This window comes from Stegastes partitus, unplaced genomic scaffold (assembly GCF_000690725.1).
Source record: "Stegastes partitus isolate 25-593 unplaced genomic scaffold, Stegastes_partitus-1.0.2 Scaffold1473, whole genome shotgun sequence".
Classification (NCBI taxonomy): Eukaryota; Metazoa; Chordata; class Actinopteri; family Pomacentridae; genus Stegastes; species Stegastes partitus.
Window position 1 is genome coordinate 77,351 of NW_007579204.1, and position 19,196 is coordinate 96,546.

Here is a 19,196-nt window from a genome sequence, read left to right on the forward strand (position 1 = left end):
CCCTCAGTTGTTATGCAAGTGCAGTGCTACAAATACAGTCAGTTTTGCAGGAAAAAATGTTTTGAAGCATCATCTTGTTTTTTTTATTTTACATCTGCATTGTCTGGTAAAAAATACTGGCCATTGGAGTGAAAATGTAAAAAAAAAAGTTTTGTTCCTTTTAGTTTAAATATTGGTATGATGGGCTCAGATGATGGTACCTTCGGGTCTTGTCAGTCTTGTGCTCCTTCTGCTGGATGGGATTTCATATGTGTGCAACAACAATATGAAAACAAACAAAAAAACTTTAATATACTGGACATTTAAAACTTGTGTTTGAGTATATTTTTTTTAAATCAATACATTTAATGAATTTGGTTTTGCTACATTAATTTACATAAAAGATATACATGCGCCACAGCACTTTGGTCACCTTGGCAACCACATGGACTTGGCAACTCACGATGACTGATGAATTTAGGTACATGAAATGAACCTTCACTGCTCCAGTGAACTGAAAAGTATCAAGAAAGGCAGTATCTACTGGAATATCAATTAGCTAATTGCTGCCACATATCAGACAATACCCCTCTGCTGGTTTTCAAAAGTGAAAAACAAAGGCTGTTGAATTTTAAGTTCTTATTGTTTCTACCAACAGTTAAGCACAAAACACAATACAGTATTTGCCATCTCTTTATTTTTTTATTATATATAGAGCCTTGTGGCATCATTGACAGCATACAGTTAACGGACGATACAAAAACAAAAACTGCTTACAAAATACTTACCAAGCCCGATCCTTGTTTGTGTGATTAAAAAACAATATCAATTAATGACTGGCTCTCACTAACTGAACTGAAATTTAGGCCCTTTCCAGTGACTTTAATGAAGTTCCTTTGTCCAACTTTGTCCAATCAAAAATTTGTACAAGCTTAGTGTGACATCAAAATGGACAACAGCTTACGAACATATTCCATTTAACAAAAATAAAAGTTGGCATTTGGTGAGGGAAAGCAATCTTCATCTCGACCCGTTCCTCAAAACGTACGCATCTACGTGTTGCAGTCATTTAAGAACAGCTTAAGACAAACTAAGGAGCATTTTCAATTTAGATTTTACAGTTGCATGTTAAAGCTGATCAAACTTAAGTCAGTTACAATTTTCATGGTGCAATATTGTCATTTTAAAACACACAACACTCTTAATCCATTTATAAATAGATTAACAAGTAACGACGGCTGGGCATTCTCTCAACAAGCTGCAATTAGTCCTGTATGCACACCGACAGGAGAAAAAAAAAAAAAAAAATCCACTGATCCAAGTACTGAAGGGGAAGGGAGGGCATTCACAATCCTCTCATGCTCACCAAATACATATATTGTGTTTCAGGGCAAGAGTCTCAGATGAGACGCCTGAAAGTCTCAGGCTCAATCTGGCTCAGGAGATGCAGATGTGTGACGCAACGACCAATGTAATCAGGGACAAATGTGAACATGTGTAGGCTCCTTGCAAGTAAGAGTCCCATTGATAGCAAATGGGAGAGATGGAGGCAATCACTCAAGGAGAGGGAGCTGGAGTGGATACTGACCATTCAAACTATGGTGCGGATAATGGTTAAAAATGGTCGGGATATAGGGGAGAAGAAATCTGCGTGCTTCCAGTTCAGGCGTTCTCACTGGTCTCTACTGTCAGGTGTTTGACGAGGTGTTCTGGCTTGTTGCCGTTGCTGTTGTGCTCCCACATCTGCAGATAGAGCCTCTCCAGGTCCATTGTGTACTGTTTGGTGTTGAAAAGGGGGCTGCAGATTCGCTGCTTCCACACGCGTGCTCTGACCATCTTTAGGCTGCATGAGAGACAAAGTGATCAGAGTGGGCAGCTGACATACAAAAAGGACAATGTGTTTGTTAAGGTGATCGGATAAATTTGTACTTACTATTCCATGTCAGAGCCTAGTTTGACTGCTATGTCCTCATAGTCCTGGCGACTGTGGGCTATTAGCTCGGGGCAGCCCAGACAGTTAAGCTGTGAGGCAGCCACACGGGAGGCAAGAGTCTCACCTAGAAAGGTTTAAATTAAAATCAGTCTTCACTTGTGATTTGTTCTATTGATGTTCGTATATTTTCATAAAAATCTGACAACAATATAATCACTTCTATTTTGTTGTATAAAAAAGTAGTTAGCAACCAACCATTCTCACCTGGCATTGTAACCATTGGTGTTCCAGCCCATAGAACATCCATGCCTGTGGTGTGACCGTTGCACAGAGGAGTGTCGAGGCACACATCAGCCAGCTGGCCCCTTCTCACATGCTCCTCCTTGGGGGCCACAGGCGAGAAAATGATGCGAGAGCCAGGCAGACCCATGTTCTGAGCGTACTGCTGGATGTTGGGCTCGCCAACAGCAGGGAAGCGAAGAAGCCACAACACACTGTTGGGCACACGCTTCAGGATCTGCAGCAACAGGGGAGATTTAAAATTTAATTTTAACATAATCCTAAGTATTTCCATGTTGCTAAAGGAACACTCAGCTGTTGTTGTAATGGAGTCTGTCTAACTTACATTGGCCCACATCTGAAGAGTAGGAGGGTCAATCTTGTAGAGCTGGTTGAAGTTGCAGTAGACAATGGAGTCTTCAGGGAGACCATACTGGGAGCGGGTCGTCACAACAATCGTGCGTGGCACCTCTTCCCCAGTTGCTGCTTTGTTATTGATCTAAAATGGGGAACAAAACATTGTAGCTGTTGTAGTTCGAGTGGTCTCAAGAGTTTTAAACTGTAACAAGACTTGACTGTGTCAAGTGGTAATATAATGCTGTTAAAGATGAGATAGTCATTTTGTACCATTTCATAGTCAATCTGTAGTCCTACCATAATCCCCTATCTTACACCTTTCACAAAGAGACCATACCAAGACCCAATCTTAAAAAACTAATTTTCACTAAAGATCTGGAAACTCAGCTTAGTTTTCTGCATTTGTAGATTTTCCGAGCCCTTTGCTATATCTCTTAATGTTTGCATGTATATTTACAAGTAAGTTCAAGTTAGATTTACCTGTGTGGTAGCCAGGCCATTGCTGACAGTGAAGCCATTGATTGTGACCTGGATTTGGCCTTGGTTGATCATGTTGATGATTGCTTCAGCTGCTGTGTTCATGGGAATAACTGGCATTGACAGAGCTCCATTTGTGTCCCCAGCAGCCTCCTGATTGTTGTCACACTTCATCTGGTCACAGAGAACAATGTCAACTTAAAGGTGCAACTATAGTTTAAAAAAAATACTTCTGACAAAATGCTGTTTTTAAAATAAGTGTTCACATGCTCATATATACAACTTAAACTCAATTGGTTATTCAAGGTTCATAAAATAATCCTTTCTCACCTTTATCACTTTGACATCTGGCAGACTGTCCAAGAAGGCCTTCAGATCAATACCATTAAGAACGATGCGGTTATCAAAGATGTGTCCATTAGACTTGAAGTCAATCACTGCCTTCTTCTGTGGGTCAAACAAAAGAATATTTGATGTTATGTTGTCTCATACAGATGTTTAAAGAAGACGCCAAGACCACAGAAACAAATGGCAGCAATGTGAAGACAAACAAACCTTGAGGTGAGGGAACATATTGGCGTGGTCTCCAATGAAGAACGTATTGGGCATGTAGGCAAGTTTCTCAGAATACTGCTCAGCTACTTCCATAGGTGATGTCTCCTTGTCAGTGATGATATAGTCCATGAAAGGAGCCCCACTGGTTCCAGGGTAACCCAGCCACATAGCCTGTTAAATGGGCAGAAACATTCTTCATTGTCAGAATATTGAAAAGAACCGTCTGCGTGCATATGACCATAAAGATGCAGTTTTCTGTCTAAACAGGATACAACGCTCAGAAATCTTATTTAGAACTTACCTGAATAGGGGCAGGGCGGAGGGCAAAGAGCTCATTTCGGGCTCCCTTGGTGTATCCGTTCATGTTGACCAGAATGTGGATTCCATCTTGGTGAATACGATCGGCTGCTTTGCCATTGCAAGGGATCTAGAGGTGAAAGGCAACAGTGTTTTTTGGCATCACATAAACCAGCTTTTTTTTCCCTCCATCTTTTCTTTAAATGGCCAGCTCGTTCAAAACGATCAGGAGCCTTATCCAGCTCATATCTTTTACCTGTGAGAGGTCTGTGAAATGATGAGCTTCTGCTACCACTTTCACACGGAAGTTAGTACTATCATCAGGGCTGAGTGCGTAGCAGAACACCTATGGAAAAAAGCATGAGCAAATATTTCAGTCAAACCAGCTTTTCAATTTACTTAAGACAAGACATTGTAATAGGTACTGTGTGTTTACCAAGTCAATTCTGAGACTATAGGTTGTAATAAAGATCACCTACCTCAAATTTCTCAGGATTGTGCATTCCAGGAATGGACTGCATCAGGTGGGAAGTTGGGTGATTGCCAAAGTCAGAGCTGACATAGCCAACACGCAGACGTCCTCCGCTGGCTTTCAGATCCTTAGGATGCTCATAAGCAGGTTTGTGCAGTGCATTAATCTGTGGAATAAGCAACTGTATAAGAACACAAGCACGACAGGAGAGAATTCTACAAGGACTAAGTTAAACTGACTGTAGCCAAAATAAAAAAAAAAAAGCTAAGACTAAACCATTCTAAAATTCCACTGGCAAACCTCTTATCTACCCTTGCACCATAAACATTCTCATCCCCTTCAAGCAACCCATTCACCACCACCACCACCACCTTTCTGCCTCTTTCCTACATCCCTTACCTTCCCCACATCCCCGCAGACAGGTACTGCCATCACCAGCCACCTTCCATCCCCCCAAAATGTAAATTAAAGGTTACTTGCTTTGATCAGTGCGTGTACCTTGTCCAGGCAAAGGTTTCCGTGGCGCTCAGCAATGGCTTTGCGGAAGCCGTGAGAGAGTGGATACAGCATGCTGTGGTGCGGGTGCACTGAGGGCAAGCGGTTCTTATCCAGCTGGTCAGCCACTATGCTCACAAGCTTTTTCATCCGCTCATCATAATCTGTCCAGTCACACACAATCTGGACAAAATGACAGGAATAAGAGAAGTCAGACATTTTATTTCAAATTGAACAGCTAAATATACTAATAAATGAAAACACATGAGCATATAAAAACCTGTAGGCAATGGGCCAAGTTGCAGTAAGCATCAGGGAAGTCCGGCTTGAGTTTCAAGGCTGTTCGATAAGATGCAATGGCCTCTGGGATGTTTCCAGAATCCTAAAAAATACAGTAAAATACAAAATTACAAGCTGCAAAAACACTTACGCATGCTACTTCACAAACAGGTGGTAATGCTCAATTGTGTGTGTGTATGTGTTATTAGGTGCAACCCATCATCCAGAATTTTAACAACTTTGAATGCTTACGGTACATATGTGTGTGTCATATGTGTTGTAGCATGCAGCATTCCAAGAAATCTGGAGGGAGGCAGAGCCCTAAAGCAATGTGATAAACTGTGAAAACTTTGATACCAATAGTGGTATAATACGGAAACAAAAAAAGAAAAAAAAAAGTTCTTCCTACCTTGTGGATGGAGGCCAAATTGCTATGAGCGTCAGCAAAGGCAGGGTTGATCTGGATGGCACGGGTGTAGCATTGCAGCGCTCCCTGTACATCTTGCATTTCCTTCAGTGTATTGCCCATGTTTGAGTAGGCATCGGCAAACGTGGGGCTGATTCTAAAAATTAAGAAAAGGTGAACTGTTTAGACATCTGTATGACAACATTACTCCATGATGTTCTATCTTTCTTTATATATCTGAATTGTGCCAAGGGGGTAAATAAAGTTATTTGAAATGAATTTAAATTTGTTTTGGGGAAAAAAAAATACCACAATTTTTTTTTTTTTTACTTTGTACTGGGCTACAGGTACTAAATGTTATTTTATGAGGTGTGGAAATTGATCCATTACATTTTGGCCTCAAAAATTTTAAAGTGAAACAAAAAGTAGAGTACACGGCCTGGACTGTACTTTCTACTAATAGCCCCATAATGCAATGTGCCACATTTTATGAATGCAAAAATGACTCCACAGGTGTCACCGATAAGGCAAATTTAGCATTGTATCCAAAATCCAAATTTACTGCTAAGTATTAAGTGAACTATGTAATGGATCAGTGAACAGGGTTTGCAGTAAGACTAATGTAAAAGCGAGTATGTCTGAAAGGAGCTTTGAGTCATCAGCTGCTACAGGAAATGTTTACAAACCTTATGGCCTCCTTGTAGTGCATGAGGGCCTCCTGGAGTTTTCCCTGCTGCTGTAGGACACTAGCCAGGTTAGAGTGAGCTGCTGCAAACTCTGGGAACACCTGATTAAAAAAAAAACAAAAAAAGTGTTACCGACAAAAACAGTCCTAGGTTTCCATGCTCACATTTGTATCAATCACGATGGTTTTGTTAAACACATTATTACACACGTTAAATACATATCCTAACAGAAATGTCTAACTCGTAACTCACCTCTAAGGCTTTTCTATAGAGCTGAACTGCCTCTTCAATGTTGCCCTGTTCACGCTTGATATTGGCCAGGTTGTTAAGAGAGTCAGCATGGGTTGGACACAAACGCAATGCTGTGTTGTAACACTCTTCTGCTTCAGACACCTGGAAAACACAAAGGCCCTTTAACAGTTAAATTCAGTACATGCTTATGGACTTAAAAAGACGAGAGAAATGTTGAACATTTTGGAACACACAAGTGCACATTACATTTCCTTTCTCCTTCAGGGCGTTTGCCAAATTGCAATAGGCATCAGGAAAGTGAGGCTGCAGTTCAATAGCACGCCGGTAGGTGTCAATAGCCAGGTCAATGAGTCCCTGCTCGTAGTAGACACAGGCCAGGTTTCCATGGACAACTGCATGGTTGGGGCTGAGACTCAATGCTCTCAGATATCCAGCCACAGCTCTGCAAACAAAAGACAGTAATGATTACAAGTTACACTCAAGATCTTTCTACTGCTCCTACTACTAAGCAGGTGTTCTTATCTTTCCATGTCATTTGTCACAAGCCATTAACTGCATAATTACAAAATTTTACAATTCTTACAAAACTACCTCAGTGCCTTATAGTGCTACAAATTTATTGCTGCAAATAAACCTACTGTTTCAGCCGAGTTACAACCCTGTCCATGATTGCAGTTCCTTCTATGCCGCAATCCTGCCCTGACTAAACAATGGCGTGTGAAAACACAGCTACAAGAACATCACAAACAAGCCACTGAAATTCAGCTCTTGACTCACTCTAAATTCCACATTGGGTGTGGTAGGGTGTTGCATTTACAGACAAAAACTTGGACATAAATGTATTAAAGAAGTACCATACAGTCCACCACGTCATGATTTAGACTCACCTGTCAAAGATGCGGGCTTCCTTCAAAACATTGCCCAAATTGATGTATGCGTCGAGGAAATTTGGGTCCAAAGTCACTGCCTGAAAAACAAGTTTGTAACATCAGACACAATACAGGAAAACACCAAAAAAATAAAACGTCACCAAAATGATTCAACTGACCTTTTCAAAATGATGTATGGCGAGCCATATCTCTCCCTGGGCATTAAATACACAGCCCAAGTTGCTCCAAGCCACTGCAAAGTTGGGCTGAGTCTCAATGGCTTTCAGGTAGCAAGCCTTCAAGGGGTTTACAATGAAAAACCACAGGAAAGGAGGAGAAGAGGTAGAATGGGATAGGTATAGTATGTAGAGGGGGGGTGGGGTGGGGGTTGTAAAATAAAAACAAATAGAAGATTGAGAATAAAAGTAAGAAAAAACAAAAAGGGCAGAGAGAGCAAAATTAGTGACTATTCTCTGTGATGGCAAAAAGTGAGTCTACAGCATGGGCTCGCGTGCGCACAAGTCTGCCGCGCAAAGCTGCATTGCTTTTTCCTACGCTGCGCTGATCCAACCGACACCCTCACGTAGGCCCTCATCCGGCAGTTATGATCAAATTTTCACCAAATGTGGTTGTTCCTACACCCTGTATAGTCCGTTACCCTCATTGTTCAGTTATAACCCCCAGCAGTAACATAATAACATCCATTAAATAAAGCACAAGTCTGCATGGATGCTGTATAATAAATGTTAACATGATGTCTCACAACCTCGGATGCTGGGCAGTTCATGCAGGTGATGGTCCCTGTAATGCATGCGCAACAAACGCCAGCGCGCTTGTGTGGGTGTGTTGCCACCACCACAATGCACCATATAGCGCTGCTTGCGTGACCTTGCTCCTGGCAAAGGTCATGACTTCGCTGCTGCGCTCGCTGAATGGCCAGGTGAAACAGCTGCAGACCAACAACCCCAGGCAGAACACCTGCAACACCAGACTGGCACACACTCGGCACCCATAAATTGTCTCAGACTGAAGAGGGGGAAGGGCTTTTGGGATTGATGGATTAGCCAGTGGCTAAATGCAGCATTAAGACACGGGGCATTTTGGAACCAATAAATACATTGGCATTTGTCACTCAGTGTAATCGATTGGGTAAAAAGGACAAAGTGAGCGTTTTTTTAGAAGCCAATTACGTCTGAGATTTGGGGGCAACTTGGGAGCGAGGCTGGTTGCGAGTAGGGAGAGGTCCGCAACCAACAGGCCAAAGGGAATGAGGGGGGTTGGGGGTCGCATGCTTGCGCTGTCCGCCTTTTTGGTTGCTTGGAGGATATCGCTGCGCAGCCCCTGCGCTACTGCAGACTCACAGCGCACTATCTGCATCATCATCAGAACGCTGCAACTCCAAATAAAGAAGGGAAAAACAAAACAAAACAGGAAAAATAACCAACATGTAAGAGTTAGAGGGTTCTTACTTGTTTTTCACGATTATTGCTTCCAAATCCTAGTTTCTTTTTACTTAATACAGAATTGGGTAATTAGTATAGCATATTTTAAGAAATGCTTACTGTAATTTGTTTTGTAACTTTTTTTTTTCTCTTTTGCTCTTCAAAGGAAGCCACAAGACAGAGGAGCTCAAGCATGAAGTGAGGTGGTTTTTCTTTTGTTGGCAGTTACAAACCCGTTACCATATTTTTGGACTTTGTCAGAGTGGTGGTCGCAGCTGGCTGGAAGAAGAGGAGAGGACTGAGGCTGCCCTAAGGTTCCTTTCCGCCAGGCACCTACGCAGGAATAGTGTCACCCACCTGAAACCTTCTAAATAACAATATCAGTTGTGGAAAAACCAAAAGAGACAAAATCAGAAAACAAGATCGTTAGTAAAAGTTTTCAAACAATACATTCTTTTTTTTTTTTTTAATATGGAAATAAAACACGTTCTTCCAAATCACAAAAAACATAAAAACTATAATACTATTCTTAGTTTTCATTCATGCAATGAATGTTTCATTTCAAAGAAAACAAAAGGAATGCTTTAAGGGTAACTGGGAGGGAAGAAAGGCTTTGATGTGTACAGTTTATCAGTGAAATATAGTCAGGCTTCCAGTTGTCCTTCAATTCAGTTTCCATATCAAACTACAGGAGGGCAGTTACTGGCTTGATCTTGCCCAAATGAACTGATCCCATTTCTTTGGGAGAAAATATTACATATTTGAAGGAAAAGGGAAGAAGTATTAATCATTGCTTTTCTTTTATTCTTTTAGCATTTTCATGAAAGATTTTGAAAACTTTGATTTCTTTATCCTGGCCTGCTTTCTTGAATCCTGGCCAATGGGTAGGAAGAAAAGTCTGTGGTTTAATTATTTGTATCTAGAAGCCTCCACAGCTCTGAAATAAAGAGGTCATCGCTGTTGCTGCGCGTGCTTCTGTCTTTCTAACCCAGCATCTGGCGCAGGTGGTGGAGTACAGATAGTGAGCTGTCTGCCTGACGCCACTTGGACCATATTAAGGCACTTGAGAATGAGCTCTCTTAAACCCACACAGTTAAACATGCTTTTGAAGAACAGTGGATATCAGGACAGATATCCAGCTGGATAAAATGTTCATTATTAATCACAGTAAGAAAAAACACAGATGCACTTGTGTGTAAAAAGCACCGTTGGAGGGTACTTGAGCACTGATTTGATGAGGCTAAAGGGTCAGGAAGACAGCTCTGAGCGCGCACACTCCACCAATCCTTAGCAAGCGCGCGGGGGGTGGAGCGACAGAGCAGGGGAGCTTGTGACTCCCTGGCGCTCCTCCCCACTCCTTTACCCCCCTCTAGCACGAAATAAGATGGCCTGTAACCAGCTGGACAACTCCATATCTCCAGATTTGACCCAACCCAGGTAGCCCCCTGTAATATAGACACAAGTTTTACAAGTGACAAATTGATGTGCAGCACCTGGGGAAAACCCACAATGGCAGCAACTGTAGTGACAGCAAGCTGAGATGAAAAGCTTGTCATTGGGCACTTGATAAACAACACAGGAGTATAGTGGTTAGGTTAGAAACCATCTTATCTTTTGCACTGCAAAGATAAACTAGCTTCTCATCAGTTCATATTTTCTTCAAAGACCGAGCCAGCATTTTCCCTCCAAAGTCAACTATTTGGAAATGCATGGGCCGAGGTTAGATCCGCTGTGTGAATTTAAAAACTCCAGCCTTTCTTCCTGAAAGGGGAGGGGGCTGACCTCTGGTAAAAGGTCGGTGTAAAGCAAAAGGCATTGGGACTAAATGTGATACAGGGTAGGGACAAATGTATTGTGTACACTATACTGAAAAAAATGTCATGAAGCTGTCTAAAAAGTAATCAACAGAAAGTGTTTGTGTAGTTCCTTTTTTTTGTAATATAGAAAACCTGATTGCCTCATATGGGTGTCGACTCATTCCAGTCCAATACATCCAAAAGGCTTTTGCTAAGTTGGGGGTGAGAAGCTTACTGCAAATTAGGAGATGCTACCAATTTCTTTCATTCACTTATCTGAGGAGGTTGTAAAAAAGAGACTCAATGTGTTTGAAAAATGTCAAAGAGGAGAAAGGAACATCTATGGCCTTAGTGGGTGATGCTAAAAACAAAAATTTATGGAAAAAAGAAAACTCTACAACAAGAACAAACAACACATCTATAGAAATGGCAACCCTCTCTAACATACCTTGGCCTCTTCCAAACGTCCAAGGGCTTTAAGCAAATTGCCCAAGTCACTACGCACGCAATACAGATCCTATGGAGACAAAACAAAAACACAAATAATGAATAAAAACTTCAACTTTACTCCTATAAATGAACTGCTTATCAGTGCTGAATTCCAATACATATGTGTCATATTAGCAAATAGGAGCTTGCTGTCATTTCAAGCATTTTAACACACGGCATGTCACTTACAGGGTTGTATTGTAAAGCAGACACATAAGCCTGCACTGCTCCCTCCATGTCTCCTGCGGCCACCAGAGCTGCTGCCAGGTTAATGTACCCATCAATGAAGTCTGGCTTCAGTCTCAAAGCATGGCGATAATGCTCTATGGCCTCCTGCAGTTGCCCACGCTCCTTGTACACGTTCCCCAGGTTGGAGTAGGCCTCAGCCAGCATTGGGTTCTGTTTGATGGCCAAGGTACTGAAGTGAGCAGACCTGTGGGGCCAAAGTGGGTGCACAATGGTTAGACTCCAGAAAGGAGGGGTTGGCATGGATGGCTTTATGGTTTGCGTAAAGGCAATGGCAAGGCACAAGAGGTAAGAGGAGAAACTCATATTAAAAGCATATTAAGGTGAACATCCTATAAATGTTGAACACATGAATACTTCACACACAGTACAGCACTCATCCTACTGACATCCGCATGTCGTGAATCTATAATTCAAATGTCTATTATGCTAATCATTGTTTTGGCAGTATACTTTAACTGTTGCATATACAACAAAGAATTGACAGCATGTTTGTCTTTCTTTGCCACTCATACTTTGCCTAGCAACAGTGAAATATTGATGTGAAAAATCATTTGGTGAATAAATTACAGCCTTTGAATAAATCATATCAACATTTGTGTGAATATTTTCTGTTTTGTTTAGGGATGTATTCAGCGGCAATACAACAACATACAGCTTAATTTTAAGCTTAACTTTCTGACATTGTGCGCATTTAAGAAATTGAACCGGTTAAACAAGACCACATAGTTTAAGCAGTAACTTGCATGACCACAAAACCTTCACCATGGCACCAGCAAAGCAAGAATACACCACCACCAGAGCTGTGTTAGAATCAAAAGGGTACAGCGTGAGACCACATTCAATCAAACATGATTTCCAGGAGACAGCACAGTCGCTCCACAGGGCTCCTCAGCCCAGCTGTGTGCAATCAAAGCAAGTCGACCCATTATTCTCTTGCTACTCCCACATCACATGCTCTGTGTGCGTTGAGCCCACCCCCCCACACCTCACCTGTCGAGTCTTCGGCACTGGAAGTGGATGGAGGACAGGAGCAACAGCACACCTGTGTTATCAGGCTCCTGTCTCCACAGCTGCATGCAGTGGCGCTCAGCAGCCTCAAAATCCCCTGACTGATACTCCCGGTGTGCCAGCTCAGCCAACCCTTGGAAGGAAAGCATACGTTTTGTTGGTTCTGGAGCACCAACACAACCCAAGGAGGGGGGAAACAACATGTTAGAGGCGATGGAATAAATTAAAATCAGACAAATGAAAACAGAAAATGAAGAGATGGCACTAATGGTTTCTTTAACAAACAATGACCAACAATTTGAACTCAACAGAAAACAAGCCAATAGACAAAATCAGGGGCTCACAGAGGTCAAGTGGTGAAATAATGATCAAAACTTGGTAACTTAACATTCTGAATTGAATTGTTGTATGATACAGTGTGTGTTTGTCATGCAATTGTCTACATACTTTGACTGATTTGTAAGTGTCTTGGTGCACTGCATAGCTGAAAAACCTTCACTCATGATTGTGTTGACTGCAATAGGTATTAAAGAGCTGCACTGTGATTTTCCCCCCGAAGTATATTTTTCTATTCAGTCATATTTACTGATATTACGTTATACATGTAGGTATACCAGGGCTTCAGCCATTAAGTGGTAAAAATAGGAACATATATGAGGGGGGGAGAAACACACACAATGAAAAAAAACAAACAGATAGGTGGGTGATACATTGACAGAAATTCAGAAGTTCTGGCAAACCTCTGAATGTTGTATTTTCAAAGATGAATCAAGAGCTTGGCAGTCAACTGTCAAGCCACATTTCAAAAGCACACAGGTTTAAATACAGCAGATCTAGATATTGTAGCAAGCACAGTGTCATTTAAGGTGAGTTTGTTCAAGGTGTGGCACAGACAACATTAGGTCACAGGCCCATCATACATGGTGACAGCTGTTCAGCAGGGTGGAGGAAGTAAAATGGTTTGGTGACATTCCTGCTGCTGTTCAATGCGTCCATAGAACACCTGCAGGTTGACGCCAAACCTTAATTAAGATTGCAGTAGATCCGGTTCATCCATCCATGGCTATTACATCATAACGCTTGCAAGCATGAAGGATAGGTAAATTCAATTACTTAAACTACCCGATCACAAGGCACGAATCATTAATCGGGTAACGGTGCTACTGATCACCTTTAGGATGAACTCGGATGCAGCGTCCGCAGAAAATATAAACGGGCAATAACCTTGGGCATCTGCGCCAAGCTGTGGTGTGTCTGCACGGCCAGCTTTAGCAGCAGGACGCTGCAGGGCCCTCTTTATGGAAGCTTGTGAGCGTTGTCACAACGAAATGTGGTAAAGTGTCTAAATCGAGGAAGCCATTTTTTTCTGGACATTAGAAACAAACGACAACGACATCTTGATCTGCTTCAGGTTACACGTTTGCTAGCTTAGCTAACATGTTACAACCATTTCAGACAATATACCGTTATTTTAAACGTTACACGTCTGTGACAAGATCACTGATTAGCATTACGTTAACTCGTCAATACACCATATTGATTACAGTGATCTTCGCTAACCATTTTCCAAGGTGCATTCATTACAAAGCAGCGCTAGCTGCTAAACATTACGCTAACGTTACCTTTAGCACTTTCAGTTTCAACGAGAGGCAGAAATGGGGCCTAGGCTGTCAGTGCCACCCGGTTTCGTTATGTTACACAAAAAACAAATACATTTCTGATAGCCCTGTTCACATTTTTAACATTTTTGTGAGTTTGACTCGCTAGATACCAGGTGAATCGCATAGAACGTAACACAAGTTGTAATGTCGCTTTCGCAGCGTGCTAGGTTGCTAGCATTAGCTAATTACGGATACCAACCTGTGCTGTCAGCCACATTTCCCACTGAGCTCGCCATCTCCTCAGTCTTCGTGTCTTGCACGGTGGTCGTCAATGTGTCTTCTGGCAGGGAACCGTTTCAGAGAAAAAAAAATACCGACGATCAGTCGTCTCTTTCGGCAGCGGCCAGCAAACACGTTGCCTGGCAAGCTATGTAACGCTAGCTAACCTAAGCTACGATTCTCCGTATTTCGTACAATGCTAAATGATAAGGTTGCATTTACTAGGCTATAGACGGGTAATAATTAATAAGCCAACTTCGTTCCTACATCTATTTTTACTGCCATATAATAAGATAATATGCTATTTCTTTAGGTTCTGGCTGGTTGTCTCTTCACAACAAAGCAGCAATGGAACATAAAATGGCGAAATGGGTGGAACTCGTTTTCGAGATAAAGTAGATCCGAGCATCGCCATTACGCGGAATCGTCTGTAATGTTGTAATAACGGCACCAACTCGTAAAATATAATTAATAGGATGTGGGATTGACGTATTTTTGTCCTAACCCCGTGTTGTTGATTCCATCAGGGAAAAATACACCGATTACCAATGATGTTGCGCGGAAGCATACATTGGTGCAGTGAGACAGAGTGCAAATGAGAAAAGGGATGAGCGATGGATTCACGAGCCTCACAGCTGAATGTGTGAAGCATGAAAGTCTGCAGTCTGGAAGGGAATTTATAAAATATGCATCATATTTATCATTATAATAATGCCGGACACTCACATGCTACAATAATAAGGGATATGTAGCACAGAAGCTTGTAGTACGCTATGTATTCAAAGTACAAATGTTATCTTTACACACTCAAGTACATAGATAAAGCACATATAGAATACACCATATTTGACCTTGCAGTTTCTCAAGAAAAGGCTCAAACCAAATGCACAGAAATAACTTTATGGCTGTAGTGTCTTAATCCACTTCTGGTAATTACAAACACTGCAAGACATGCAAGCATAAACAATGCAAACATACTGTGGTGTACATTTCAGTGTGTCCCTATTCGACAATAGAGAATAAGAACACATTTTGATTAATAGAGCATCTTCTCAGAGAGGCCAGGGGGCCATGTTAGACCATGGCACCTCTTTATCTCATTGCAATGTGTGGGATCGTACAGTATTAAAAAAAAAAATAAATAAATTTCCAAATTTAAAGACCCCTTTCGTGAAAAATGAAGACTTTTTTCAGGTTGGCATGTACATATGTTTTTCTTTCATATGCTAGAGATAACACATTGTGAGAAAAATAAGCAGTGAGCCTAGAATTTCCACCTTGAAACTGTAGGGTATTTATGACATCCTCAAAAACATGGATTCAGGCTTCTGGGGTTTCATATGTAACAAAGTTCAGAACCCAATCCTGTCAACTCGTGGGGCCTGCTGTATCATTCTTCTTCTTCAGAATCCGTTTCTGTTGCGACTTGTATCCCTGAATGACATTATTACAACTTGCAGTTGTGTAGTGTATAGTGTTAAAGCAGTCATGGGTGAGCTGGTGAGCTTGTTGGGACTTTACAGATCTGCACATACTAAAGGAAGCGACAGTGCAGAGTTGCATGAGTTACATCCAATTTGAGCAAGAGAGTATTTTTTATTTTTTTTGGAAACATATTCCAAATGTCTAATTTTGATACACAGATGAGTTTTCAGGGGTTTAATCAATGACCAGAGAGGAAGTTTGTTTGAAGAAAGGCAAGATTTCCAAACACTGACCAGGTGTAGTATTATCAAGAATCCTGCCTCAGTGCACTTGTTTTTGTTGGTCTGTTTTCCAAATGTTTGTATGGGATCTGTTGCATAACTAAAATGCATAGAAAGCCACAATATTTACACAGTCCAGTTGTGCAGGTCTTGTATGTGGCCTTCAGTTCAAATGATATGCAGGACTCACCAATCACCAACAGAGGGCAGCCTCTGTAAGCCCAATGAGAGATGTATCTGGAGCCTTGCAAAGCGGCTTTGAACAGGATTTTTGCCTTAGATTTTGTTATCCCTGCAAGTTCTTCACATGTGACTGTATCTTGCAATAGGTTCCCATGGCTTGTGTTATGGTATTGTAGTTGCACTTTACTATTAAGTGGTTGTTGCATATTTCACTCTGTCTTTGTTAAGAAGCCTCGTATTCACCATTATTACAGTTTATCAAGGCCATTATTGATTTAAGCGTAAAATCTTAGTATTTAATAAACATGGTGCCCAGTTTCTCTCCCGCTCTCATTTAACATGTGACATTCGAGGTCGTGGCCCATTAGCTGATAGTCATTATGCCATTGTGCCTTGAAGATGTTGAAAAGGGGCCTACTGCTTGCTGCACCCCAGTTTTTCCCAGAGCCCCTCTATGGGAAAGCAGCTGACATCATTGCCCATGTTGGTTTTGCTCTGTGTGCTCAAAGCATGCATAGGGTGCTGGGTTTGTGTACTCTTCCACACGTTCCTCTGCTTCGCCCTCGTTCTTCACACTGCTTTGTGGTCACTTGTGCGCGGAATGATGTCATGGGCACCGTGAGCCTATGGCAATCACATCTGACATGCTTTATCTTTGTGCAGGCCACAGTCACTGGGAAGGCAGTCAGGGTGAACGCATCTTCTCCTGCCTAAAGGGTCAGTGACAGCTTTATACAACAGACCCTGCTTTCATACAAGTTATTTTAGGAAGGCACGTGAGAGCTGGAGGTTTATTCCCTTGCAGGTCAATTTAGAGCGATCGCTATTAAAATCTCAGCAAAAGCCCCGTGATGTTTGGAGTTTGTTGTTGCTGTTTAATTGCCAAACCTAGAATATTCTGCTACCAAATGAGTGGCCTGAATTATTTCAGCCCATTTATTTTAGGATAGGATCCAGTGCAAGCTGATGACCCACATTATTTGCAGCGTTTTGGAATGCTTTCCGAGATACTTGAATGGGGTTGCTTTGGGATACAGGGGGGAGTTATTTGTTCATTACTTCAATATTTTTGCTGCATTAAGTGACTCATAGCTAAAAAGCTGTTCATGGCTGAGAGTGCGTGTGCTCGGACAAACATACTGTAATCAGTGAATGTTCCCCTGCTGTGGAACAAATATCTCAGAGCCAAATACAGTTTCATGCCTTCCAATCAATCAGTCCTCTTGATTTCATGGCTGTGTTATTGGTGTTTTTAATTCAGAATTGATGGTCCAGCATGGTGCATCCTGCAGGGGTGCTAAAAATACAAGTTTTATTTTACTTTATGGTTAAAATTAGACACAGATCAGTGCAAGTGGAAGTTCATGATGAATTGAATTTCGCTTTATGGTGCTGACTTGGCAAGAGCAAACTGATGATGATAGTTAAACCGACTGCACTGAGTGCTGCATAGAATGACACCTCTGTAAGTACATATCGTAGTAATTTACAACCAATCCTACAGCTGCTAGACTTGCCTTTGATTATAACCTTCACGGAAAGAAAGAGCCAGAAGACAGAACTTCTGGATTTATTAGATGACTTCACACACAACTCAGTGATGGGGAGAAAAACAAATGGCCACACTTATAGAATTGCTAATAAATGATAAAAGAGAATGAAGTTCAGATTAAATCAATGGCAGAGAAATAGACAACCATGGTTTCTGCATGAGTGCAATACTTTATGGCTTTGCCAGATGGCCTGCAGCAGCAGACATATTTGTCACTATAAGCTTCCTCTCTGTAAGACAGACAGAAAAAAAACACAGAACAAAGGCATTTCCTCAAGAACAACTTTGCTGTTGTAGCACAAGCCAGCATTTCTGCTGTGACTGACACACTAACACAGTCAAGTAAAGTTCAGTCACTTTTACATGTGTGAAGCTTTATTTTACAGCAACTCATTGTGATTCAAGGTTTCGCAGTGTCTGTTTTGTCAGAGTTACGTTTGCAGATAATTGATGTATGCTGAAAACACTTAAGCAGAGACGCAGGCAGATATTGGACCTCTAGCTGCCAGCCAGGTTAATCATCAGGTGCTCGCAGTTTGATTCATGCTCGTGGCCTTTATTTAACACATTTGTCAGGTGCAGACTGATGTTTTATAGCCACGCATTTTGTGGTTGGAAGTTGTGTCTGAACACAACAAGTATGTACAAAAATGCACTGTTGTCAACAGCTTGTTTCCACAGCTTTAGGTCAGAAGTTAGTCAGCACCAGTGGAAAACTACAACTATGCTCGGTTTTAGGTTACTTTCAGTCACGCAGTGTTATGGATCGACACTGAGTGCACATGTGAAAAAAAAAAACGAAACAAATGGCAGCATTCAAGTTACACAACATTTAGAAGTACTTTGATATTGTGTGAGGTTGCTTTACACTTTGAACCTGCCTGTGTCTGTGTCCATCACAGTGTCAGAGAGGAGAGACGGGACAGGTCAGGGCTGGTGTTTGCAGTGAAGGTGTCAGGACCTGCCTGGTGCCTCCTTTAAATCTCTGCATTCATCACCTGTTGTCCCTCTGACTCCCTGACCCCTCTCATTTCACCCTGCCTGCTCCTCTTTCTCATGTGTCCCTCCTTCCTCCTCTCTCTGTGAGGAGCAGAGTGGCAGTGTGCAGGACCTTGTGACTTCTCTCGTGACAGCAGCTGTCAGTCTCTCTTATCAATTACCCCAGCTGACTGACACCCTCTTCAACCCTGATCCTTGCTTTTATTCACCCTCTGGGAATCTCTACAAACACCACGCCGATGCAGACCCTAATTTTTCTCCTCCTGCACGGGGGAGACCAATGCAGTGTTGGTCTGGCACAAAACTTTTGCTCCAGTAATATTTTAAGGATGCGACTGAATATATTGCGCACTGCTGTGCAATTTATTGGTGAAGCTGTGACTTCTCCCAGGGTTTAGACTAAAGCTCCCATGAAAAAGTCTGTTCGGATGGAATACTTCACTGATCCCGGCTTTGCCAGATCTCATTTAGATCCACCTGAGGGGCCACTGAGTGGCGTGCAATCCCAGAGACGGGATGTCTGGGGTGGGGAAGGATTAGAAGAGACTCCCCCTGG

The 19,196-nt window shown here is 41.9% G+C and overlaps 1 protein-coding gene across 7 annotated transcripts; it reads right to left on the reverse strand.

Annotated features, from left to right (window-relative positions):
* Positions 1 to 659: 659 nt before the first annotated feature.
* On the reverse strand, positions 660 to 14,564 carry ogt.1 (O-linked N-acetylglucosamine (GlcNAc) transferase, tandem duplicate 1). Of its 7 annotated transcripts, none has more exons than XM_008299859.1 (22): positions 14,181 to 14,564; positions 12,303 to 12,453; positions 11,253 to 11,496; positions 11,023 to 11,091; positions 7,516 to 7,632; positions 7,355 to 7,434; positions 6,714 to 6,909; positions 6,468 to 6,608; positions 6,216 to 6,316; positions 5,533 to 5,686; positions 5,125 to 5,226; positions 4,848 to 5,027; positions 4,357 to 4,515; positions 4,134 to 4,223; positions 3,882 to 4,007; positions 3,581 to 3,751; positions 3,356 to 3,472; positions 3,029 to 3,199; positions 2,538 to 2,690; positions 2,177 to 2,429; positions 1,913 to 2,036; positions 660 to 1,822 (listed from the first exon to the last, which is right to left on the reverse strand). In XM_008299859.1, exons 1-22 carry the CDS (start codon positions 14,215 to 14,217, stop codon positions 1,642 to 1,644), a joined length of 3,117 nt encoding a protein of 1,038 aa, XP_008298081.1. In that variant the 5' UTR covers positions 14,218 to 14,564; the 3' UTR covers positions 660 to 1,641. The 7 variants fall into 7 exon arrangements, with proteins under 7 accessions (XP_008298081.1, XP_008298080.1, XP_008298079.1 ...); XM_008299858.1 differs by having other exon boundaries at positions 2,168 to 2,429; XM_008299857.1 differs by having other exon boundaries at positions 2,168 to 2,429; positions 4,830 to 5,027.
* Positions 14,565 to 19,196: the final 4,632 nt, after the last annotated feature.